Raw genomic sequence first — 25,515 nt, forward strand, 5'->3', positions numbered from 1 at the left:
AAAAAAAAAAATAGAACCCAAACTGCATCCATTTTTGCATTTAACATGCCCTGACCACGGGGAAAGGAAATGCTGCACTGAGACAGTGCCAGCCCTTCTTGGCTGCCCCATTTCCCAGCCATGTCAGAGGGATGGCTCTGGTCCTCAAGGAATTTGGTACCACTGGGCATTCCCCTGGGCTGCTCACCCTTCCCTCTACCCACCTGGGGGGGGGAGGTCGATTTTCATCCTGCGCAGCTCAGTCATTGACACCTGCAGCTGCTCGATGATGGCATCGTCCTCGTACTGCAGGGAAGTGGCAGTTTTTTCCTGCAGAAATTCCCTTAAGTCTTCCAGTGTCATCTTTAGCAAACGCTCTGGGGAAAGGCAGAAAGGAGTGATGGCAGTGACACAGCAAAACTGGTGGGTAGGGTGAGGGTGGGATGCACTGCTGGGAGCAGCCTCTCTCCCCCCTTCCCACTGGAGCTCAGGGCTGTCCATAGATCTACACATCCCTCCCACCTCTGGGCAGCAGTGCTGCAATGGCAGAGAGATGGTGGAACTGGAACCTACACTGACCAGGATGCACATTTTGGGGCATTTCTGGCAGTTCTCACCAATCCCTCTAGGAGGAGGAAATGAGACAGACCCCAAGTGCCAGGCTGTGGAGCCACCTCCACCCTCAGGAATGCCAACCTGCCCCAGCCAGCAGGCAGCCACACAGCCAGAGATGCAGAGGGGATGCTGATCAGTGCCACACACTCCTCAGGGATGATTTCACACCTAGGACCACATCCAGGCTGGAGCTTCTCTCAGCCTGTCAGCTTCCCAGTCTTTGCACACTAGTGGGATAGTTGAAGCTGTATTTCTGGATAACTGAAGGAAGAGCAGGCTGGCTGTTCGCAGAAGCCAAAGCACACTGTCCCATAAATCCCAGCAGCCCAAAGATTCCCAGCATGCAAAATCAACATCGTTCCTGTCACAGATCAAATAACTAACAGGGTGACAAGGAAAAGCTTATGGGAGCAGAGGGCTGCAAGTCCCAAAGATCCCAAGGTAGAAACATCACTGCCTTAGTGTTATGTAAGAAAACCAAGGTTTGGTCCGTTTGGAAGTATATGAATGGATTTATTTGTCCCTCTACAGCCTTTTCAGCCACACAGAGCTTTGCAGACAGATCAGTCACTGTCTGTACTGCCCTAAAAGCAAGGTGATAAAAGATGCAAGGTGCAGCACACAGGGGAAGGCAGCTGGGAGCATTTCAGGCGGGGTTTGCTGTGAGCTGAGAGCAGAATTCCAAAACCCTGGCAGCACCTCATTCTTTCCTCCCTGGAACACAGGCACAGGACTGTTGCACAGGCAACTGAACAGGCTGGTACTGGCCCAGAAGGGTTGCCCAGTGCCACCTTTGCTCTGCTGGGCTCTTACTTTTGTGCAGTTTGAGGATGGTGTAGGACATGGCCGTCAGCACCCGCTCTCCTTCCAGGATATAGATATCCCACAGCCTCAGGGTAAGGGTGAAGGGGGTCTGTTTGAAACACAAACCCAAAACACCAGCTCGTTAGCATCACACCCGTTAGCACTGATTGATGGGATCAGAACAGAGGTTGGCAACATCCCTACAAGCCCCTCACACCAAAACACACAGGTGGGCAAGGCAGAGGATATTTATCTATATCACAAAAGCCCATTTATTGCCTTAAAGCTAACAACCTTAGGAGGCTGGGAGAGTACTGAAAACCCATCTGGAAATGCAGAAAAAGGAGAAACTTTCCATGCAGATGTACTAGTACATGGATTCTCCTGCCCTGAAGGGAGCATTATCACCAATCTGACCAGTCTTGCACATCTTTTAGTGACAGACTGCTAGGCAGCAAGTTTCCCTCCAGGGGAAGAGCTCATCCACTGCTTTACAGGAAAAAGGGCAGCAGAAAACTGAAACTGAAGACATACAGATGTTCTGAACATTAGCAAGTCTGGATCTTGCATTCAAGTGTGAAAGAAAAAGGCTGTCCCTAAAAATAGTGTTGGATTGGGACTGGCAAATTAATTCTGGACAAATCAGGGTAATATTCTTACACTTCCATGTGTTTCCAGCACCCAGCCTGCAGCTGCTGCACTATTATTCCTTCAGTTTTATTTCTTCAGTTTTACGCCTCCACCTCTTCTCCTCCCTATGCTATTTCCAGAGATTAATTGCAGCGCAGAGCCAATGGGCAAGAGAGAGACCTCTGCTCACTGAAATTCACCCTGCTGCTGCTCAGCTGTCTCCCAGCAACCACTGTGATAAGGCCTTGGGACCTGGCTTATCACTTACATGCAGTTATTTTTAGCTTTTCCCCTTTTTTTTTTTTTTTTGTTGTTTTTGCCTTTTGAGACGTTGCACAATATCACACCTCATAAAATATCAGTGCATTTTCCTAATTACAATTCTTTTTCAAACAAGCAGGCAGATTAACTGTGCATGCAAGCAGCCAAAACACCCACAGAGCATCCTCACCCGGTCAATGAAACACTGCAGGAACCACTTGGTTGTGTAAATCCCTGTAGTCATCTGCTCCTTGTCCTGTGAGGAGGCAGCAAAGAGAGAAGAATTTCACCACGCTGGATGATGAAGGGTTAAGCAACTCCTAAGGCTTTTTGGGAGGTTGGTTGGTTGATTTATTAATGCTGGGGGGTCTGGGTGCACGACCTGGCTGAGGTTTGTCTCCATGAAAATCTCCTGCTGCAAAATGCCAGTGCTGAAGCCCAGCTTCAGACCTCTAGCACAGATATTTATTGAACCTGATCCTTGACATGGTCAGATTTCAGCCACAACTTTGGACAGGGACTTGAAGGAGGAACATTTCTGGCCTAGTATCTACTCCAGGGATTTACAAAAACCTTCCAGGAACCCAAACCACACACTCCTTGCAGAGCACCAGGTCTGTTTCCACAGCAACTTCCACTTAAACCACCACAAAAATCAGTAACCCCAAATATTCCTCAGGTCAGTCCAGGTCTGTGCAGTCACGACAGATTTGCTAGAACTCTCTCATTTGTATGGCATCTCTGCTGCAGGAACAGGATGACCTGACAGGCCAAGCAAAATTTTTTAAAAATCTCACCAACATCACCCTGGTTTCTCTTTTCCAGCCCTGCCTGATGCCCAGCACAGTGCTTGTGCACAGCTTTGCTTTTTTTTGCATGGTGTGGCACAGCACCCTGCACGTGGGTACAGTCAGCATGACCACTGCTACACAGCTGCAAATAGTTTGGGAAGATGAAGAAGCCCATGGGATTCACAGCTGGCCCCAGTCTGCTTGTACCTGCAAGCCTGGGAAACCTCTCCTGGCTCTGTTCCACTGACATGGCCAGGGCTGCTCATCTGCAGCACCAAGCAACAGCTCCTGATGATGATGGCAGCAATAAAAATACAAACAGCCTTTCCCTGAGCTGAAACACTGAGCCTCCTGGAGCATAAGAAACCTTCAGGAGCCCATCCACTGAACACCAACTGTCTGCAGTAAACCCAAGGGGAGGGACCAAAAAGGGAGCAGGTGTTGCAGAACAGCTGTCCAGATGTTAGACTGCATCTGATGCATCCTGCTACAGCCTCCAAATGGGCTGGTACCACCCACCAGGGAGAAGAACAACCAAACATGTCCATGCAACAAAATGTACAGCCCATGTCACACACCTCCCATCTCTAAAAACCAGCAAAGACATTAAATGCAAAGTCTTTGGATGAATAATCATTGAACGAAGACTCCAGACAGTTCAGCATCATCCTTCAGTGTATGCAACAGCTCCTTTTGCTACAGGCTCTCTGACAATTCTTGCCTGGCCTGGCTTTCTTAAAGAAGTCTTTAGAGGTTCCCACACTCATGATAACCAGCAAGCCAAATAACCACTCACCTCAGCATGATTCAGGCCCCCATTTAATAAATGCTTGCCTGTTTGTGGCTGAAGCAGTCCCACACAGTGAAAAATCTGATCAGTTGTGCATCAGTTTGGCAGAACCAAATTGCTGCCAAATTACCCTAATTGCTTTAGCATGAAAATGTGCTATGGTATGGGAGATAATACCAAACAGATACCATGTGCTTCTTCAGTTTGGGAAACAGTTTGTTTAAAATCTTCTCATGATGAGCTTGAAATCTCTGCAGCTTTGGGAACCCAGGAATGAAAAAACCTTAAAAAGAAAAGATGACAGAAATAAAAAATAATCAGAAAAGCTCTGGAGTATTCATGGGGCAGTCTGATTTCCTAGGAACTCCTCCCTTCAGCTGCCTGTTGAAGTCAGAAGGATCTCAGCACACTCAGCATCCCTCCAAGAGCCCAGCCCCACCCACCCCATCTCCATGGGTGACACCAGCACCAACCCCAGCTGCTCCTTCCCACCTCAGCCCTGCAGACCAGACCTCCACCTCCCTACTGACCAACATTTGGCTTGGTCAAGACCTTTCTTGGTACACACCAAGCCTCAGAGAAAAGCTGGAGATGTCTGAACACTACCAGCTTGAGCAGTGGTTGTAATCTAGCAGGACAACTGGTTAAAAACGTCTGGAATTATCAAGCCATAGGGCTTAGCCCACCCCTCATAAAATAACCCTCTGTGCACAGGTTACTGCTAACCAGAACTAAGATGAAAGAACCTTTAATGTGTTTGTGCTGTATTATTTTACTTCATTTGGTAGAACACAAAAGCACATAGCTCATGGCACACTAAAAACAAGCGGATGCCACAATGCTCTTGGTTGTACTTCTGTGAGAGTTCTTAAAAACCTCATAGGCTTGAATTAATTGCTTGCCAAGGGCAAAGCACCCTGAAGAGAAGCAAGAACCTCTGTCAGAGTGTTGATTACTGAGTGCTAAAGCTCAGTGCCAATAAAACACATTTTTCTCCCATTAATTTGTCTGGTTCCACGAGTGAAGTTCAGCTCCACAGCTGGGTTGCAGCAGCACATAATTCAGCCTTACCCACTTTAAACAAGGATGTCAGAAGAAAGATCTCCACCCCCCAGCCCTAAGAGCCCTCCCTCCCATCCCAGAAGTCCCCACCTGCATCCAGCCCATGCTTACCATGCATGGCATGTCTCTGGTTGGTCAGCAGCTGGGCCAGTGCCCAAAATGCATCCTCTTCATTTAAGTACATCAGGAGGATGGCTGCAATCTGGCTCATCCCTTGGCAGTAGCTCACTTCCTGCAGGAGCCAAGAGAGACACATGTGCTGCCATGCCCTGCGACCCCTGCTAAAGCTGCAGCTCAGACTGCCTGTGCTTCCTTCTCCTCTTTCAAGACCTTTATTGTCTGTGCTCAAATTCCCAGCTCCCATGTGCCTACAGCTTCTGTCCTGTCACAGGATGGTTTGGGTTGGAAGGGACCATTTCCCTCAGCCACACTGTGATGGGCACAGAACTTTCGCCAGACCAGGCTGACCAAAGCCCCATCCAACCTGGCCCTGAACACTTTCAGTGATTGGGCATCCACAGCTTTTCTGGGCAACTTGTTCCAGTGTGTCACCACCCTCATTGTTAAAAATATCTTCCTAACTTCTTTGGCTCCAAACTGTCACCCCTTGTCCTGTCACTACAGGCCCTGGTAAGAAGTTTGTCACTCTTTGTATACTGAAAGGCCACAGTAAGGTCTTCCCAGAGGCTTCTCTTCTCCAGGCTGAACATCCAGAATTCTGTTTTTCTTCATGGCAGATGTGTTCTGGGCCTCTGACCATTTCTGTCACTGCTTGCATGCAGTGCCCCCCCCCCACCCTGCTTTCCCCATCACCCTACTCAGACCTGGAGGGGTAGGGACAGAAATCCCAGCACAAGAAGTGCCTGATGCTACTTCAAAGAACAGTGCACGGGATGTAAAATAGCATGTGGTTCCTCTGCTCTTCTGGATTACTTCAGCCACTTCTGCACTGAAGTAATTAAAGAATAAATAAGTCTACTAAGCATTTATCTGGCAGGAGGGAAGGCAGGGTCCTTGTTTCCTCTGAGCATCTTCTGTGCCTTCTGGAGTAATTGTCCCCTTCTAGAGATGGGGGCAGTAGCTCCAGCTGCTAATATAGGCTTATTCTGCCCATGCCCTTCAACTAAAAATCACTGTTTCACTGTAATAAATCATTTTTTTCCACAAGGAAGCCATTCAGTGTCTGACAAGAAGTCAGAAACATGGCAAACCTTCAGCCAGGCAGCCAGTCCTGCTGGAAAGCCAGTGGGCTTGTTCTCTGCTGACACTCTCCCCAGCCAAATCTGCCAGATGCCATTCACCAGGTTACAAAATGAATGAGGGAATGAAATAACTGCACAAAAGGTCTCGTGCTATCTATGAATTTTGCAGCTCTCTGTGTACAAACCAGTACCAGGACTTAAAATTAGAATTACCACTGGCTGAATGTCTATGTACATACACAAGCATAATACACAAGCATACATGCATACATATACTTAAACATACATAAAGCTTTTTAAAAAAATATATATAGAGCACAAAGCTATTAATTGGACTGACTACTTACAGTGTTATAAACTGAGTATGCTGACAAGACATGGAAGAGTGCCTGCTGCCTGGGGAGAAAGAGGGACATTAAAACAATGAAGGTTGAGGTCTGGAGCTTTGTGTGCAAACCAAGGCTCTGAGAACACTCAGCCAGCTGCTACTGATGGCTCTTCAAGGAGCAGGGCTCACAGAACCAGAAAGCACCTTGGTGGGCACATGGGATGGGACTGCTTCTTTGAGCAGTGTTGAGCAGTGGCCCTGCAGGGCAGGGCTGAACCAGCCTGCTCCATCAGCCTGCATGTACCCACACAGCTGTGTTCAACACACATGGGTTTTAGGTTTGGAGTAGTGGAGAGTTTTTAATAGACTTGCAGTCACCCAGACATCAAGTTTTATATATCCAGGGGAAAAGCACTACCACCATTTTATTAGTAAGTTCCTTCCTCCTGTGCCTCCTTGCTGAAGGAGTCATCCCCATATAAAAAAAAGCAGTCCAGGCTTCCTTGCAAGCTGCATGGATGTGTAGGACAGCCAGGGATGGCTCACCCAGGTGGCAGAGCCTCTTTGTTAAACCTCCCCAGCCTGGTCTGTTGTGGAAGCCAAATACACCCCAGCCAGCCCAGCTCCTGGCAGACCCATCCCATCATCCCAGCCATCCCAAAATAAGCCCCCTGCAACTGCACTCCTAGCACCTCAGATGACAAGGAGCTTCAATAGGTTGATGCTTGTGTCTCAAGGACTGGGGCTGAACATGGGACAGTCTGGAGAGAGAACCAGCAGCCTGTGGGCTGCACCCTGTGCTGCTGGTTTGAGGAGCAGTACAGATGGTTCTGCCATCCTGTGAGCTGCTCTGAGCCAGGGGGCTGCTGGCCAGCACAAGCCAGGGGCTGCTGGCCATCCCACCCAGGCACAGAGCCACACGGGGACTGATGGCAGCACAGCACCTCCTGCACTCACTTGACTCCGTAGCGATCCCGGAACATGATGTGGTTTCGGAAGGTGCGGTTCACATCCAAATCTATCTGCTTGATTTCTGAGGAAAACTTCTTGGCTTGTTCTTTCATTTGCTGAAAGAGTGGCAGGCAGACAAGAGGAAGGAGTCAGACACCAGCCCAGCCAATAAAATCTGTCAGGGTTTAACACTGGCCTGGCAATTAAACTGAGTGACAGATGCTCACCATTAATCTCTCTCTTCTCCCTTATAAAGGAAGGAGAGAGAATAAGGGAGAGAGACTGATGGGTTGGAAACTGAACTACACAGCTTTAATGAAACAGGAATGATAAACAGGAAAAATTACTAAATCTATACAAATATACAGGAAAATTGATCCCACGTTCCTCCCCCCTTTTCCCCCAGTAACTCTCACATCCCCACTGAGGCTGCAGGGCAGCCCTGGGACAGTCCAGGCTGGAATCCTGGAGTCAGTAGCCCAGTAAGACACCACCACCACCTCTCTCCACAAAGGGAGAAGGACAGCAGCTTGGGAGCTGCACAGACTCCGAGTGCTGCTGGCTTGGAGTGAGCAATGATCAACAGCTTCATGCAGAATCCCTGAGCCCTTGGCCATGCATCCCCTGACCCAGGGACAGGAGGACAACCCCACACCCACACACTACAACAGCAGCAGCCCCCTGCCCAGGTTTCATCCATCTTCAAATGCAGAAATTGAGTTTTCAGAACCTAAAATCTTTACAACTAAATTCCACTCTGATTTCTTTTGAGGTACCCAGCCTGGTTGTCATAAAGATCAAGACCTCTGTCAGCACCTAAGGAATGGCAGATACACCTCCCAACAGATCCAGAAGGAGCTGCAGGCTGGTGCAGGTGTGTGTCCAGGTGACAAGCTGCTGAAGGAGCTGATGGCCACGTGCTGCCCAGCAGAGCTGATGCTTTCCCACACCTCAGTCAGGATGCTCCCCAAGTCCTGCTCTAAGTCTGGCCAATGCTCCCACCTTCAATGGTGCAGCTGACACAGGATTTTTTACCAGACACCCACAGTTCTTCCACAGACACATGGAATGGTTGGGATCAGAAGGGACCTCAAAGATCACCTGGTCCAAACACCTTGCCATGCACAGAGACACTTCCACCAGACCCATCCTTGCTCCAAGTCCCCTCCAATCTGCCCCTGAACGCTCCCAGGGAGGGGTTATGCACAACTCCTCTCAACAACCTGGGACGCTGTCTCACCACCCTCACACTAAACAATTTCTTCCCTATGTCTACACCTAAATCCACCTCCTTCCAGTTCAAAGCCATCACCCCTTGTCTTATCCCTCAGCCCCTTGTCAAAGTCCCTCCTCCCCAGCTTTCCTGGAGCCCCCTTCAGGTACTGGAATGCAGCTCTAAGGTCTCCCTGGAGCCTGCTCTGCTCCAGCCTGAAAAACCCCAACTCCCAGCCTGGCTTTGCAGGAGAGGTGCTACAGACCTCTGAGCATCTTTGTGCCTTCCTCTGGACTTGCACCAACAGCTCCATCTCTTTCCTGTGCTGCAGACTCCAGAACTGGACACATTCTCCAGGTGGGGTCTGTCCCTATTACCAACAGAGAGGTTCAACAGCACCAGTCCTGGTACTGACCCGTGGGGAATACCACTCATCACTCATCTCCCCTGGGACACAGGGATACTGACCACTGTTCTTTGAGTGCAAACATACAGACAATCCCTTATCACAGAAGGTTTTAACTTGGAACAGACCTCCAAGCTCATCCAGTCCAACCTTTGACCAACAACACCACCATCTCACTACTAAACCCTGTCCTTAAGGACCAGCTCCAAATGCCTTTTAAATGCCTCCAGGGATGGTGACTCCACCACTGTCCTGGGCCATTCCAATGCCTGACAACCCTCTCAGGGAAAAAGCATTTCCTAAGATCCATCCTGAACCTCCCCTGGCACAGCTTCCACAGAGTGTTCCACCTCAAAAGTCTGTGTCTCTCAACTTTAAAGACAAGGATGCCACACAGGGCAGTGTCAAGAACTTTTCATGAATCCTCCATTCTGTAGCTCCACCACAGAAGGCCACTGAATTTGTGAGGCACAACTTGCTCTTCAGTGAAGCCATGTTGGCTGTCACCGGTCACCTCCTTATTTTCCATGTGTCATAGAACAGCTTTCAGGATGATCTGTTACCCTGCTTCCTTAATATCTCCGGGGTTAATTGCATTAATAAAATACATTTTATGACTGCAGGTTAGGGGCAGTGGAGGTGAGCAGCAAACCCACCTTGCCTGGAGCCCAGGGTCAGGATCCTTCCTTGCTCACAGAGAAGACAAACTATCACATCTGCACAGAACCTTCATCATCTGCTCCAGCAGCTGCCATCCTACAAATGTTTATCAGCCTGACACAAGGCTCCTCCAGGCTTCTGCTGAGCACCCAAGGTGGCCATGTCAGCTCTGGAGAATATCAGAAAGTCCATAGAGCACCCACATGTGTACAGCACAGCAAACTCTCAGGGCAGTCACAGCATTCTGGGAATAATAACTTCAATCTTGAAAGCAGGAGGACAAGGAGAAGGATAAAAGGGGGAGGATAAAAGTGATGATGGAAAGAATATCTGATGAGTAACATAATTTCCCTAATTTAATATTGATTTCTCTCTGCATCCATGGTTTCCCACCCTCTCTCAAGTAGTCAGAATACCTGAGACAAAAAGACTGCCTATGCAGTCAGCTCTTTTCAGTTCAAATTTCCCTGATAAAGACCATCTTGCTTTCCCTGCTAGAACAACACAGAACTCAACACAGACTGCAAAGAACCCTATTTTTTGTTTTGTTTTGTTTTGTTTTGTTTTTAAATCCCCGCACCTGAATTACAGGTAGGATGCACAGCATTTTGTCACCTTCATGCACCCAGGAGGATTTATTATCATAGAATCATAAAGGCTGGAAAAGAACCCTGAGTGTAAACCCAACACCATGATGCCAAATAAACTAAGTCATGGACTGCCACACTTAGACATTTTTTTGAACACCTCCCAGGATGGGGACTGCACCACTTTCCTGGGCAGTCTGTCCCAGAGCCTCACCACTCTTTCAGTAAAGAAATTCTTCCTAATATCCAATGTAAACACCCCCTGGTGCAACTGGAGGTAATTTGCTCTCTTCTATCACCAGGTACTTCGAAGAAGAGACTGAACCCCAGCTCCCTACAACCTCTTTCCAGGTAGTTGTAAGAGAGCACAGAAGGTCACCCCTCACCCTGCTCTTTTCCAAACCAAACAATCCCAATTCCCTCGGCCTCTCCTCATAAAACTTGCTCTCCAGACCCTTCCCCAGCTTGGTTTCTCTTCTCTGAGCTCACTCCAAGCCCTCAATGTCCTTCTGGTCATGAGGGCCCCAGCCCTAAGCACAGCACTCGAGGTCCAGGGGCACCACTGCTTCCCTTCTCCTGATGGCCATGCTATTCCTGAGCCAGACCAGGATGCTGGGGGCCTTCTTGGACACCTGGCCACACTGATGGCTCATCTTGAGCTCCTTTTCTGCTGAGGAACTTTCCAGCCCCTCTCCCCCAAGCCTGTACAGTTGCCTGGGGTTGTTGGGACCAAAATGGCCTTGTTGAACCTCCTGCCATTGCCCTGACCAGCCCAGCCTGTCCAGGTCCCTCTGCAGAGCCCTCCTGCCCCAGCCAGACCAACATTCCCACACAATTTAGTTGCAGGACTTGTCTCTCATTAATCCAGGTCCCCTGGCTGGCCTGTGAGCCATGGCAGCTCCCTCAGGATGATCCTCTCCATCATCACTGAGGTTCTGAGGTCACCCTGACAGCCCTGTGCTTCCCCAGACCCTCCTGACCCTTCCTGTGGATGGGTGTCACATTATTAGTTCTGCAGATGATAAAGCCAGGATGGGTTCTTTTCCTTCCTTCCCCTGTGCTTAAGTTACCCACAGGCTCCACAGATGCTCTGGGAAGCTGGAGACCCAAGCAGTGAATAAATGCCAGGATTCCTCTGTTCTGCCCCATGGCTCAGCTCAACCCAAGCCTTCTCAGTTGTGGCTACAAAACCCCAAGGAAGCAGAGGACCACACTGGCACACTTGGAACACTGCAGGTAACTCCTGCAGAACCAGGGACAACCCAAGCTGCCAGGGTCAGGATGAAGATTGGAGGAACAGGGTTTTAATTGCATCAGGTGATACAGGCATGGGGAGCAAGGCTGAGAAAAGGCAGCTGCTGCACCAGCCCAAGTGGTCTCTGTACAGAGGGAGAAGTGGATATAAAACAGATAAACCACCTGGCACATGGCAGGTGGCACACTCAAGATTGAAGGCACATGAAAAAGCCAGGCTTTTGTGCCATGGTCCATGCCCCAAGAAGGAATGGGGTGGCCTTGTGACAAAGGGCTGGGGCTGAGGCTCAGTCCCTTCCTGAAAACAAATCCCCAGGACTTGTATGGAGCTGCTTCTGGAGGTAGAGGGAACAGGGAGTTGCTGGCAGCAGATGGCACCAAAGAAGAGGAAGAAGGATAAGATAAGCTCATGGGAGGTTTGCTGTACAGCAAAGCCTGTTAGCCCTGAGGTCCCTGTTTCTCACAGACACCTCTGGAGCACAGATAAACTCCTTGTGACTTCTATTTTTCTGGATTTCTTCCCTGCCTGTGCAGCAGAGCTTCAAGGGAGGGAGTGTGATAGGAATCTGCATGCTGGGAGAGCTGTGCTCATTGCCATGGAGCCCCCTCCCCAAGCCCCTGCATGTTCATCCCAGCAGCATCTCCCCATCTCTGTGCTGGCTGACTGGGATGCAGCATTACCATCATCCTGCTCAACAAGCAGGGAGTTTCAGCAGCAGCTGCTGGAAGCAGAACCTGAACTCCTGCCTCTGAAACTGTTCCAAGACTCCCTGATCCTTGCCCAGGTAAAGGCAAGATAAATCATAACACAGCTTTGGAAAATAATTATCAACCAAGGCTTTCACATGCTGCTTATGGAAAGAGGTGGCATAAAGGAGCCAGGATGCCTGAAATAAACAAAAAAACACCAAAATACAACAAGCCCTGCTGCATGTTCTTGTTCAATGCACACTACAGAAAACTCTTATTTTATACCAAGGAATCCAAGCCTGCAGCATGCAGTGCTCTGGTAGGAAGCAATTACAAGGCAGGCTTTTCTCCTGTCTGCAGATAAAATAAGTTATTTGTAATAGATTTTTTTTTTTTAATTTTAATACGGGTATTTAGTAGAAACTTTATAAAAATATTAAAGATAAAAGAAGCCACTTCAATCCAAGCTTTTCCAATGCTGACAGTCAACTTCCAACTGCACATCTCAATTGTAAGCCAGGACCGTGTGCTGTGAAATCTCCTCTCAATCTTGCAAGATCTGCCCTCACACCACCTTTAATTGGGGATCTTGGCTAACAAACTCAGATGGTTTCAGGCTTCTGACTACTGCATATTTCAAAACACCCTGAGTGAAATTTTCAAGCACGTGGAGAGGTTTGGGGGTACCCCCATCCAGCACCTGCCCAATTTAAGGTGTTTGTGGGTACTTTGCATCACTCCTGGGAGCTCAGGGAACTGAGCAGTCCCTTTGCTAAGCTTCCCCTCCCTCTTCCCTGCATCTCTCCCTAAGGATGCAGTAACACCAGATTCATCCTGAGTCATGGTTTCTGGCTTACAGCAGAATAAACAGAAAGAGCATATTATGGAAAGCAGCTAACACCAATAAAAGGCTCCAGCCTAATATACACACATGGATCAGGAGTTTATTCCCTTTACTTTTTCACTTCTCACTAATTTTAAGCTCTTCCTTCTTAGAGGTTGCAGCAGTTCATGGATGGGATTGGACCCTACCATGTTATAGAGTGCTTGGCATACTACTGCTCTAAAATGGAGGGTGCAAGGGCTGGGTGTTCCACACACACACACATATACTCCTTAGAGCATCCCTGCAGGAACCTCCCCTTTCCCTCCTGCTCCTGAAGGTGAAGATGGAGATGCCTGCATCCACCACGGATCCACCTTCCCCAGCCACTGAAGCCCCACCAAACAGCATTTCCTTGCTCCCTTTGTCTTTGCCAGGAAAAGCCCATACCTCATATTTTCCTTCGTTCTCCTTCTTCATCTTCTCAACATCCAGCAGCAGTGACCAGACCTGGCCTCTCACCTGGAGGGGGATCCCTTTGTAAACCCGACGGCACATCTGGGCAGGAGAGAAACCCACACAAGGTCAGATGGTCCTGGCAGAACAGATTTACCCCATGGGCTGCTGCTGCATACCTCCAGCCACCTGAGAGGACAAACCCAATGCCTGTGCTGGGGAAGAGGTCACCTACTCAGTCACATGCAAGCCACAAGTCACATTTTTAACCTTATTGGAAGAGCTGGACACAGATGCATCCCACCCCATCCCATCCCACCCCACCCCATCCCACCCCATCCCATCCCACCCCATCACTTCATACATGGAGATCTCTCAGATGCTCCTGTTCCACACACGCTATCCTGCCCCTGGAACTCTCTCCAAGGACAAGATGGCCCACTCTTGGCTTTGAAGCCCTGGAACTGACCTGGCATGGCTGTTCCCACCTGCATTTCCCTTTGGAGAGGAGAGCCCTTACTGTGAGAGCCACAGGAACATAGAAACTCACACAGCTTGACAAGGGGCAAAGACAGCTGTGAGCTACACCAAGGGCTCGGCCCTGACCTTTCAAAGTACTCCTCAACCAAAGAGAGGGACTGGGGACAAACATGCAGGTGTCCCTCCTCCTGCCCCCACATGCTTACTTCATTTCACAGGTACCTCTTCCCTTTCTCTTGACATTTAATGGTCTCTAGAGAGAGGGCTATATGACAACGGGAAACAGAAAAAAGAGGTTTTGTTCCATCCCGAACTTCTTCCATTAAAGGAAAAGACTTTGTTAAAAAACAAATCATGTGCTTCATTTTATTTCCATCTGTATGGCAGCACTGCACCTACCAAGTGCAAAACAGAGAAACAGCTCTTGTCCCTAAGGGGTAGGAAATGAGACAAGAGGTTTCAAGCAGGGCACAACAAAAAAATAACACTGATATCCCAATCAAAATAAATAAATCAAACAGCTATGTAATAAACTTCAATACCACCACACACTAGTAGGAGAGCTAGAAGTGTGTTAGGACATTTTTCCACCACATTACAGTAAATATTTCAGTATTTCCCCTGAGACAGAAAGCATCATGTTATGTATACTGATCCTGTAAGTGTAAGGGACATTCAGCATTTAAAACCCCATTCTCAGCACTTGCCAAATGCCTGCTCTGCCCCAGGTGTTGTTTAGCACCAGGCTTTGAAGGTCCAGTCCATAGCTAGGACCATACTGTACAGAAATTCCCTGCAGGATCCTGACCTCTCCTCTGCAGGCACATCAGAGCTGCCCCTAGAAGACTTCTCCCCACCAGCCATGCCCCTGGAAGGTCACCCTCCTATTCCACAGCCTCCTGCACCAGATTCAGGACATCATTAATTCACCATCTACACAGCCAGCTGAGCCACTCCTGCCCATCCAATTCACAGATTTCTAGAGGACAGAAAACCTTCATGCCATGCCAGGCAGTTTAATCCCCATATGGGGATGAACAAGAGATTACCATGCCTTAAGAGTCACTAAACCAGGACAAAAGAAGTACAATACATCAGAAGAGATAAAGGTTAGATGAGCCTTATTCCCAGAGTAGTACTTGTAGGGGGCCCACAAAAGCCTGGCTCCCACGGGAGTGTGTGCCAGTTCAGATAAAGTCACAAATTCAGAAAAAATTATTTACTTCCATCAGATTAGGAGAGACTGACTGACAGCTGCTGAGATAGAAGATGATGCTCAGCTCCACTGGAACAAAATAATTTTGTTTTGAATTTCCAGAGCTGGTATTGTTGTAGTGGGACGGGTACAACCCACCCTGGCAAGCAGTAAATCTGTCTCTGGTGATTGCCTACACACAAGAGAGTGGCAGGAACAGCAGAGTTACAAAACATGCTGAGATGGGACTCAACAGGATGCCTCCCTGTTATTTAACCAAGGTCTCTCCCTCCCACCATCTCCAGATGTGAAAGTGATAAAACTTCAGAGCTGTGAATCACAAGGAAGAAAAATAAACAACTTTCCTTCATTGTGAAAATTTAAGGAAAAGAGGGAAGTTATTATTAAAAGCAGCATTTATGCTGGGATTAACTGACGGACGGAGGGCAGCAAGTCCTGCTTTGTGAGAGAGAAAAAACAACCCTCGTCTTCACCATCTTCATCCAGTATGGTGAGGGCGGAGGGATGCATCCTGTGCTCCATCTGCCAGTCCCTGGGGAGGGAGCTGCCCAGGCAGAGAGCTGGCAGTGGGGGACAGTGGTCTGAGACCCCCCAGGGGGTGGGCACTTCCCATCCCCCAGCCAACCACCACTCATGAGCAGTTACAGATAAAATAATTGATACCATTACAAGAGTTCTGTGGGTTTCTGATCCAAAGAGCCTCATAACCCCTTTTCCGGTCCAGCCACTCACCATCCAGCAGATCTGAGCAACACCAGTTGCTCAGTGATCACTATCACTCCACACACCTCTCACCCCAAATTCTTTCTTTCCCTGCCAGCTGACCCAGGGAAACCCAGGCATGCTAAAAAATGCTGATCATTACCCATCTCAAACATCCTCCAGGACTTGGAGGAATTCCCTGCACTCTGCTGGAATTTGGTGTTTTATCCAAAAGGCTGGAGGTAACCCAGCAACTTCAAAAAAGATTTAAAATATTTAAGACTACTGTACCAGACAGTATTTTCCAGTGATCTCTGGTTTCTCTATCAACATTTTGAAAGCCTGATTGATAGGGAGGATACACCTTTCCTGTGCTCTTCCTTTTCTTCCTTACCTTGTCACTGTTTCTGTATTTGCCCCATTTCTTCAGCATCTTTATCCACTTGTCCACACGTTCGATTTCCTGCTGTTTTTGCTGGTGCAAAAAGGAGAAGATGACAGAACGAATTTAAGAAATAAAAAGCCCCAGAAGATAGCTCCTGAAAAGACAAAACTTCATTGTCTTTAGGTTTAAACTTCTATGCAAAGATCTTGCATTGGGGATGGAAATAATCCACAGGTATTTCCAGGACATGGCAATTTCAACACGTGGCAATTAAAGCAGCATTGGTAAAAAAAAGAACAAGAGACACAGCCTTAATGCAGAGAAAGCATTTCCAAGACAACAAAAATCTCTGCAGATTTAGCTAGCCTCAAACTCTACCTTGGTATCAAACTGGCAGAAACGAGGTGTTATTTAGTCTTATTTAGCACGATCCTAACACAGCACATGCCCCCAGGTGAGTGGAGATGAGGATGGACATGATGGTTACCTACAACCTTTCCCAATGTGTGGAACTCCCTTTTCAAGCTGTAGCTGCTGAGCTCTGTGCCAAAGCAGAGGAAAAAGCCCAAAATGGCTTTAAAAGCTGTGATCCCAGTGCAGAGGGGGAGATGCCTGACCCAGCAAAATGAAAACTCCAACAAGTGGGCACTGTGCAGAGTTCTCACCACTGCACAAGCAGCAGTGAGCAGCAGGCACTGGCTGCCTGGTTCACTTTCACATCCAATTACTCAAAAATCATCCTGTTCCCATCCCCTGTGGTAAGGATTTGATGCCCGTGATGACAGAGCTGGCAGCTCTCACCTTCTCCTCCAGGGCTGTGCGGGTTGGTAGCTCCTGCTCGCTGGAAAAGCAAAAGGGGTCACTGGTTACTCTGGGAACTGGGAAGGAGACAGAGGAGCAGGGGGCTTCAAGAAGCTCTTCCCAAAAAGCAAGATGCAGAGAAAGTACCAGCCAAACGCTGTCACCCTGCTGCCAGATAATCAAGTACATCACTGGAAATCCTAAGCATAAAGCTCCTTTTCAACACACACATCATCAGCAGAGCATGGGATGAGATTTCTGAACAGCAATTGCTTTGAGCTCCTCTCCTGCACGTAAAACTACTGTTGTAAATTTTGTTCAGATTTGTAATAAAAACAGGGGATTTTTCTAGCATTCTCCTCAGGCAGAGGAATGCATGTAATTCATCTGCACCTTGCTTAGGGTGGGTGTTTCCTACCGAGAGCAATCAGGCATCTTGTTTCACCTCTACACCTTTCCACACATCAGGTGCAAACACAAGAGCCTCTTCCTCTGCAAAACACCACAGGTCTGCACAGAGACACGAAGGCACCAGCTTGCACCTACTGGCACAGGCTTGTGAGAGAAAACTAATTCTGAGCCTTGCCTTGCAGCAGGCTCAAAGCATCAGTGTTTGAACATGTGGTTGGGAAAGGAGGCACGTCTGGTCTCTCCTCCTGCATTTGGGATTGATGAAGCCAAACCACAGAGGGGCTTACAGGAAAGCTGCCACACTCAGTCCACACAGACCCGTGGGGCAGAGGACAGGAGGACTTACTGCAGGAATCCAAACCGGTCTGTAACTTTATACAGGGTGAAATCAGCATCTTCCCACGGGTCAATCTGAGCTCCTGCCTGCCTGCCCTGAAAGCACAAAGGACAGCAGTGAGCAGGCTCCAGCATCAGAAACACCTTAGTGCCTGCAGCCCTCCCTCCCCACATGCTAGAAGGCACAGAGCCCCAAAACCCAGCCTGAAGAAACAAATACAATGGTCACAGGAGAAAAATGCTTATCCAGTATCCCTGCTGTGCCTCTGCCATGGGCTGGGCATCACCCAAACCAGCACTGCTGGGCATGAGCCATCCTGGTGTTAAAGCAACTCTGAAGTACCAGAAGCCCAGGACCTTTCTGTATCTGTGCTGAGCACACACTGAACCTGCAAGAAATCCTGGGGCTGGGGTGAAGAGTGAACATAGAGGCAGAAGCAGGTAGAGAGAGCTGGTACAAAGCCCAATGGCATGAGGATTACTGGGCTGATGCCTGCAGGGAAGCAAAGCTGAAACATTCCTAATAAATGTAAATGCTTCAGCCTTAACCAGCATGTGGGGGAGAAACATAAGGTTGGTACCTTCTCATACTTGGCAATAATCTCTGCTTTTTCCTGGGCTATAAAAGACTCGATGTCTTTCTTCATGTCAGAAGCTGTAATGCAAAACAAAACAAACACAAAAGAGGGACGAAAAGAAGTGAATTTGTGCACAGCACAGGAAATATTTAAGGAAAGTGATAATAGAAAAAAAAAAACTCTGATGGCAAATCAAGCTTGCAGCTTTCTCTTGTGCCTAAAATCAGCCTAAGGCTGCAAAGCAGTGAGCACAGAGCTTGTGTGCATGCAGCAGGGCTGCCAGCACCCCCCTGTGCAGGGACACTACTGCTTTTGAGCAAGAGAGTCTCCCCTTCCAGAAGACAAGGCTCCATGCCTTTGTTCTTAGGCACACATGAGCCTGTATGGATGTCCTCCTGATGGGAGGAGGATATTTTGCATATCTCTAAATCAAGATATGCAAGTCCACCCACAGAGCCCTTGCACTGCACAGGTCACGGGGCAGTGCAGTGTTGGTGTGGATGGCATCAAACCACCACAGCACTCACCTATGGATGGGAAACCATGAGATGCTCTGTAAGGGCAGCCAAAGGCAGATTTAACATCAAAGGAGAAACAAAGAGACACTGCCTACTGAAGTGCCCAAAAAACATCTGAACTGGCCTCTAGATGATGACCTTCTGTACACACCAATAGAAAAACAACACAGCAGCCATAGGACCACAGAGTCCCTTCTCCTGTGAGATGGACCAGAGGGTTGGTCTACACAAGACCTTGTCTGGATCCATGAGGTCTGTGCTTGCTGCTCTGCTTCACGCCACACACACAGACAAGGAAGATAACTTCCAGCATCAAACACCACTTGAGTGTTGTCTTAGTGCAAGTCCAGAGGAGCAATCCTCCTCCTCAAGGCATAACTTCTTTCTCAGCATTCACCAAAAAAAAAAAAAAAAAAAAAAAAAAAAAAAAAAAAAAAAATCTAACATGCTACGGAGAAAACACAGGCAGATAAAATACCCAAGGAACCACAGTCTCAAACACTGAATGGAAGAGAGACTGCAGACAGAAAGTCTACCAAGTGTTCATCCTCTGAAATTCCATGGAGCTGCAAGCAGCTCAGCTCAGAGCACACAATGACAATGACAATGACACTGGCACAACCCCAAAGCCAAGCTACCCCACACCTTCAGGGTTCAGGAGCAATGCTCCTGTAGCAATGGTTCTTCAGGGCAGTCCCCAGGCACACAGGATGGCAGAAGGGACAGCCAAGCAATGGGTTGGACTTGTCACCAAGTGCACTGACCACATTCCCAACTGCTCTGTAAGCAGACAAACTCCAGCCAACCCCAAAGATAAACATTTTCCTGGTATCTTCCCTTTGTTCCTCTTCCCCAGTGCTTGGATGCTTGCAGGAGGAACCTGAAGGGTTCTTGTTTTAGGACACACTAACCCAGCTTCTGGATGAGCACCAGGTGGCTGTGGCAGCACTTGGGGACAGAGCAGCCAAAGGTGTTGAACTTGAGATGGCTTGAAAAATGCAATTTTTCTTTGAGAGGTAAAATAGCAATAAAAAAAGACAGCTGGGGGACATAACAATGAGCAAAAGCATCAGTGCTCTGCAAGGCTCAGACCACTCCTCTGCACCTTGAGACAAGTGTAAGTGGTTATTTTTGTCATCTTACCAACTCCTTAAATGAAACCTGCTCACTGCCACTTTGCCTTTCAGAGCTGGAAGGCCCATCTGTCCCTACCTCTTCATTTTGAAACTTCACACATCCCTCCCAGAGGTACCACATAGCCACACACAGTGCTCATGCCTCACAGGACAGGTTTTCCATGAAACATTATCAGCCAACAGCACACTCAGCTACACAGACACCAGGAAAAAAGCAAACTCTTCAAATTAGTAGGAATGGGTGGATCTTTCCTTCTATTGACTCCACAATCACAACAGAAAGGGCAGAAGTATTAAAATCTATTTTGCTGATAATATACTTCCAAGCTGAAGTTTTTGCTTCAAATGTTCCAGTGAATTTTTCTCACTACATCTTTAATCACAGCTTCATTTGTCAAAGTAGCAAGGTCTGAGCAGCTGTCTCCCAGTGTCACCCAATACAGTTTCATCTCCTCATGTCTTCTGCAAAGGCAAATTCACTCCCCCACTTCTGACATTTTTTTTCGTTGTCATGTGGCTGAAGAACTCAAATAAGTTCCCTCATGTGCTGATAAAAATATTCTGCAGACTGGAGGAAAAAAATAAATTGTATGTCAAATTAAATGGCAATTTTTCAAGATGTTTACCAAAATGAAGTTATTCTGAACACCCCTCTAACAGAATAACCAGAGGAAGAGCAACTCAGTAAGATTTACACTGCAGAAGAGAGCAGCAAGTTCATACCTAGTTTGGCATCTGCTTCTGCAAAAACTCCTGTGCAGCCACAAATGCCAGACTGGTGTAAATAAGCCAGGTTAGCACCTTATGCCTGGAATGTGCACATTTGTTTTCTTTTTCTACAATAACAAAAGGCCAAATGTTGGTAAAAACTTGAAAGCAGAGAAGATTGTTTCTGTCAGTGAAAGGGATATGGCAAGCACCAGCTCATTATCTGACTGCAACACTGCTGCTTTTTGGAGCACAAAGGTGATGCTGTGCTTGAGTAGGTGGTTTTCAAACTGCTCTGGAAAGGGAAGAGAACACAATTGAGCTCTCTAGCAGCCTAATATTGAATACGGCTTTTTTTAATTATTTAATTCTGTGCGTACCTGAACTGCAGAGCAGTTTGAGACCCTGAAGCTACAGAATTTACTTGAAGGAAATGACAACCTAAGTATATGAAAACTACAGACAGGCTTATTTTCTGAAGAGTTTGCCAAAACACATCATTCTGCCCTGATATGAATAGATTATTTAGAAACAGATACAGCCTGTACCTGCCATGCTTCTTCATGTACCTATATGATATTGAAGATATTTTCTTATTTAAATACACCCACATTCCAATTACTTTCTCAGGCCTGCCACTCAGTTTTCTCCTGTGGGTACTGCATTTTCCCAGCAAACAGGGTTTTTTTTCCATGACACACACACAAGGAGAAATGGCTATGAAGAGGAATGGTAAGAACAAAGGGTAATGGTATTAGATAAATTTAGTACAAGATACACAACAGAAAACCCCAAGCCATGCACATGTAAGCAAAGTTACTAACTAGTTCCTCTTAAAAAGTGAGTTGAAAAAACCCACACCCCCGTCATCTCACACTAAAACTTGCAGCTTCTAGTTTACAATGTAAGTAAAAATTAATCCCAGAAACACTAAGCCTAAAGATGCCTAGTGAAAAGGCAAGTTACTGCCTATCCAAATTTCACACTCTATAGCTATTAGCAAATCTGAAATAAAACACCCAAATTCTGGATAAGAATAACTTTCCTGAAATTAATTCACCAGCTGGGATCTCGAGTATTAGTAACTCGAGTATAAGAAAGGTGTCTGTATTAAAAAAATCCAAGATTAGGCATCAAAACTGCTATCCATAAATCAGATTTACTGGTACACTTCTTCCTCAAGAGTTCCATACTTTTTTCCAGTAATGTTTGCTGAGTTCTCAGCAGCCCACCCAAGGTGGTGCCCTCAGCAGCAGCCTGGCTGGGAGCATGGGCACTCCGGAAGAATTGACATTTCCCACAGCTCAGCATCCTGGGAGGGAACACAGCCACCTCCTGCTCCCCCAGCCAGTTATAAACCCACGGTTATAACTCCTGGGTTATAATAAACCCATCACCAACCACCCTGACTGCTCTGGTTTGGTCCCTCTGTGCCAGCACCTGCGAAGGACACAGACACTGTCACCTCTTCTGTGCAGCTCCTTGCTCACCATGAGCTCCTCCTCCACCCAACTCCTCAATTTACCTGAAACAAGGACAAACTCCCATTTAACTCCACCAGGATGTGAGACCTGTATGAAGAATTTAATCCCTCAAAAATTAAAGTAAATGGATGTGGTGTAAGGACTGGAGCTGAAACACCAAAGGCTCAGCTGATGGGCCCTGCAGATCACTGCATGTTTTGAGATGCCCTCCCAGAAATTCACTGATATGATTCCACATGAGACTCCCCCAAGCCCTCTTCTCAAAGCAGTTTTGCTCCTGGGACCTTGGCCAAAAGGCAGCTTCCCAGCTTTTGAATGGAATAGCCATGGAGATGCTCCAAAGCAACCCATCTGATCAAAGCTGCTGAATTTTTTGTCTCTTCAAGGCAAGTGCAATGCCACAGACAGCCAAATACAGCCGAGTTACCAAATATTAAGTTATCTACCCCAAGCAGAGTCATCTCAGCTGCCTGTACTCCTCCTCAGCATGTACTCCTGCTCCATTTCTAGAGCAAAACTTCTCAAATCTGCATTTTTGCTTCAGTAACTTCTGACAGCACCCTATGCTTCTCCTCTCCAGCTGCACTCAAGACCACAGGAACATACATGATTATTTTTTTTATGCATGCTACTGTAAGCAGAAAGTAACTGAAACAGGTGGAAAGAGTTCAGGTGAGGGTGTGTTTGAGTCTTGAATGTGCCCAATTAACTACTAATAGAGAGGGCTTTAGGATCAACAAAAACATAAAAGAGGCAAAGCAAATTTTGACACACTGTAGTTAAAGAGCACACTGGCCTGCATCAGAATGAAACTGCTGCTTTGAAATAGAGTCAGAAAGGTACATAGGTACTGCAACCACATCTGCCACTGCTGAAACTAAACAAGTTGTTGTTCCTGTTTCATGTTCTATTTTAAAAGCCCTTTTTAATACAGTGGTTTATATCTTTATATGTCTATGGTATAAGCCTGCAATTTTTACTTTAGGGGAACAGAATTAAAGGAAATGCTTATAAGAGCATAGACTGGTCAGGGTTGGAAGGGACCTCACCCAGCTCACCCAGTTCCACCCCCCTGCCATGGGCAGGGACACCTCCCACCAGCTCAGGTTGCTCAGAGCCCCATCCAGCCTGGCCTTAAAAACTTCCAGGGATGGATGGGGCTGCCACCACCTCTCTGGGCAACCTGTGCCAGGCTCTCACTACCCTCATGGGGAAGAACTTCTTCCTAACTTCCAATCTAAATCTCCCCTCCTCCAGTTTGAATCCATCCCCCCATGTCCTATCACTCTCTGACATCCTAAAAAGTCCCTCCCCAGCTTTCCTGTAGGCACTTATGCATCTATACAACTGGAAATGCTTATACAGCATCTGCTAGGATGTGAGACCCTTGCACCAGGTGCACCTGGAGCCTGCAATACCTTCCAGCAAAGTACTGATCTCACTTCTAAAGCTACAACTTGTTGAAATGGTGACTCTTGCACACCCTAGAATAAACCCAGCCACACAAACCAGTGCAACAGTATGCTTACAAAGGATAAAGGAAACTGAAAAACTAAATAAACACTATCAGGGTTCTTTCTTTTCAGTGCATGAAATGGGCATCTTGGGGTGCTTGGAACGATGCAGGCTCCCAGCTCCATCCTGCATGCCTGGTGTAGCTTGGTGGTACAAGTCAGGAGGTGTGAGTGGAGGGGAGCTGTCATCAAAGGCTCTTCTTGCAGGAGCTTAAAGACGTGAAAAAATAAATCTGCAGGGTCACACCATTGCACATACCTACCAAGCACAGCCAAAACAAGCATGGTTTTGATTCTGATTTGACTGTGCCATCATGGACTGAGGAAACTTCAAACCCTCCCAACAGATCCAGGAGGAGCTGCAGGCTGGTGCAGGTGTGTGTCCAGGTGACAAGCTGCTGAAGGAGCTGATGGCCACGTGCTGCCCAGCAGAGCTGATGCTTTCCCACACCTCAGTCAGGATGCTCCCCAAGTCCTGCTCTAAGTCTGGCCAATGCTCCCACCTTCAATGGTGCAGCTGACACAGGATTTTTTACCAGACACCCACAGTTCTTCCACAGACACATGGAATGGTTGGGATCAGAAGGGACCTCAAAGATCACCTGGTCCAAACACCTTGCCATGCACAGAGACACTTCCACCAGACCCATCCTTGCTCCAAGTCCCCTCCAATCTGCCCCTGAACGCTCCCAGGGAGGGGTTATGCACAACTCCTCTCAACAACCTGGGACGCTGTCTCACCACCCTCACACTAAACAATTTCTTCCCTATGTCTACACCTAAATCCACCTCCTTCCAGTTCAAAGCCATCACCCCTTGTCTTATCCCTCAGCCCCTTGTCAAAGTCCCTCCTCCCCAGCTTTCCTGGAGCCCCCTTCAGGTACTGGAATGCAGCTCTAAGGTCTCCCTGGAGCCTGCTCTGCTCCAGCCTGAAAAACCCCAACTCCCAGCCTGGCTTTGCAGGAGAGGTGCTACAGACCTCTGAGCATCTTTGTGCCTTCCTCTGGACTTGCACCAACAGCTCCATCTCTTTCCTGTGCTGCAGACTCCAGAACTGGACACATTCTCCAGGTGGGGTCTGTCCCTATTACCAACAGAGAGGTTCAACAGCACCAGTCCTGGTACTGACCTGTGGGGAATACCACTCATCACTCATCTCCCCTGGGACACAGGGATACTGACCACTGTTCTTTGAGTGCAAACATACAGACAATCCCTTATCACAGAAGGTTTTAACTTGGAACAGACCTCCAAGCTCATCCAGTCCAACCTTTGACCAACAACACCACCATCTCACTACTAAACCCTGTCCTTAAGGACCAGCTCCAAATGCCTTTTAAATGCCTCCAGGGATGGTGACTCCACCACTGTCCTGGGCCATTCCAATGCCTGACAACCCTCTCAGGGAAAAAGCATTTCCTAAGATCCATCCTGAACCTCCCCTGGCACAGCTTCCATCCCTTCCCTCTGCTCCTATCCCATCCCTCAGGAGCAGAGGCTCTTTCCCTCCTGGCTCCAACCTCCTCTGATGCAGCTGCTCAGAGCCATCAGGTCTCCTCTCACCAGATGTGGCCTCCCCAGAGCTGAATACAGAGGGATGGTCACCTCCCTGTTCCTGCTGGCCACACTGTTCCTAACACAAGCCAGGACGCCACTGGCCTCTTGGCCACCTGCACACACTGCTGACTCACATTGAGTCACATCAACCAATGTCCCCAGCTCCCTTTCCACCTCACAGCTCTCT

The 25,515-nt window shown here is 47.8% G+C and overlaps 2 protein-coding genes across 12 annotated transcripts in view; one reads left to right on the forward strand and one right to left on the reverse strand.

Moving 5' to 3' along the window:
- LOC139804605 (mucin-5AC-like) overlaps positions 1-25,515 on the forward strand; it is a 284,635-nt gene that overhangs the window by 180,669 nt on the left and 78,451 nt on the right. The window lies entirely within an intron of this gene.
- Positions 1-25,515, reverse strand: part of LOC139804733 (USP6 N-terminal-like protein) — a 73,613-nt gene that overhangs the window by 4,327 nt on the left and 43,771 nt on the right. For 10 of the 11 annotated variants that reach the window (XR_011729517.1, XR_011729516.1, XM_071762235.1 and 7 more), the window contains 12 exons: positions 18,415-18,488; positions 17,844-17,929; positions 17,087-17,126; positions 16,295-16,375; positions 13,497-13,604; positions 7,420-7,529; positions 6,482-6,530; positions 5,044-5,164; positions 4,059-4,153; positions 2,480-2,545; positions 1,408-1,507; positions 204-356 (listed from right to left, as the gene is read on the reverse strand). Coding sequence is in view for 9 of the 11 variants with exons in the window: in XM_071762235.1 (XP_071618336.1) it covers positions 204-356; positions 1,408-1,507; positions 2,480-2,545; positions 4,059-4,153; positions 5,044-5,164; positions 6,482-6,530; positions 7,420-7,529; positions 13,497-13,604; positions 16,295-16,375; positions 17,087-17,126; positions 17,844-17,929; positions 18,415-18,480 (1,075 nt within the window). In the remaining 2 variants the exon portion in view is untranslated. The remainder of the gene's footprint in view (positions 1-203; positions 357-1,407; positions 1,508-2,479; positions 2,546-4,058; positions 4,154-5,043; positions 5,165-6,481; positions 6,531-7,419; positions 7,530-13,496; positions 13,605-16,294; positions 16,376-17,086; positions 17,127-17,843; positions 17,930-18,414; positions 18,489-25,515) is intronic. The other variant, XM_071762234.1, reaches the window with a different exon arrangement.

The sequence above is a fragment of the Heliangelus exortis genome, chromosome 18 (assembly GCF_036169615.1).
Source record: "Heliangelus exortis chromosome 18, bHelExo1.hap1, whole genome shotgun sequence".
Lineage (NCBI taxonomy): Eukaryota > Metazoa > Chordata > Aves > Apodiformes > Trochilidae > Heliangelus > Heliangelus exortis.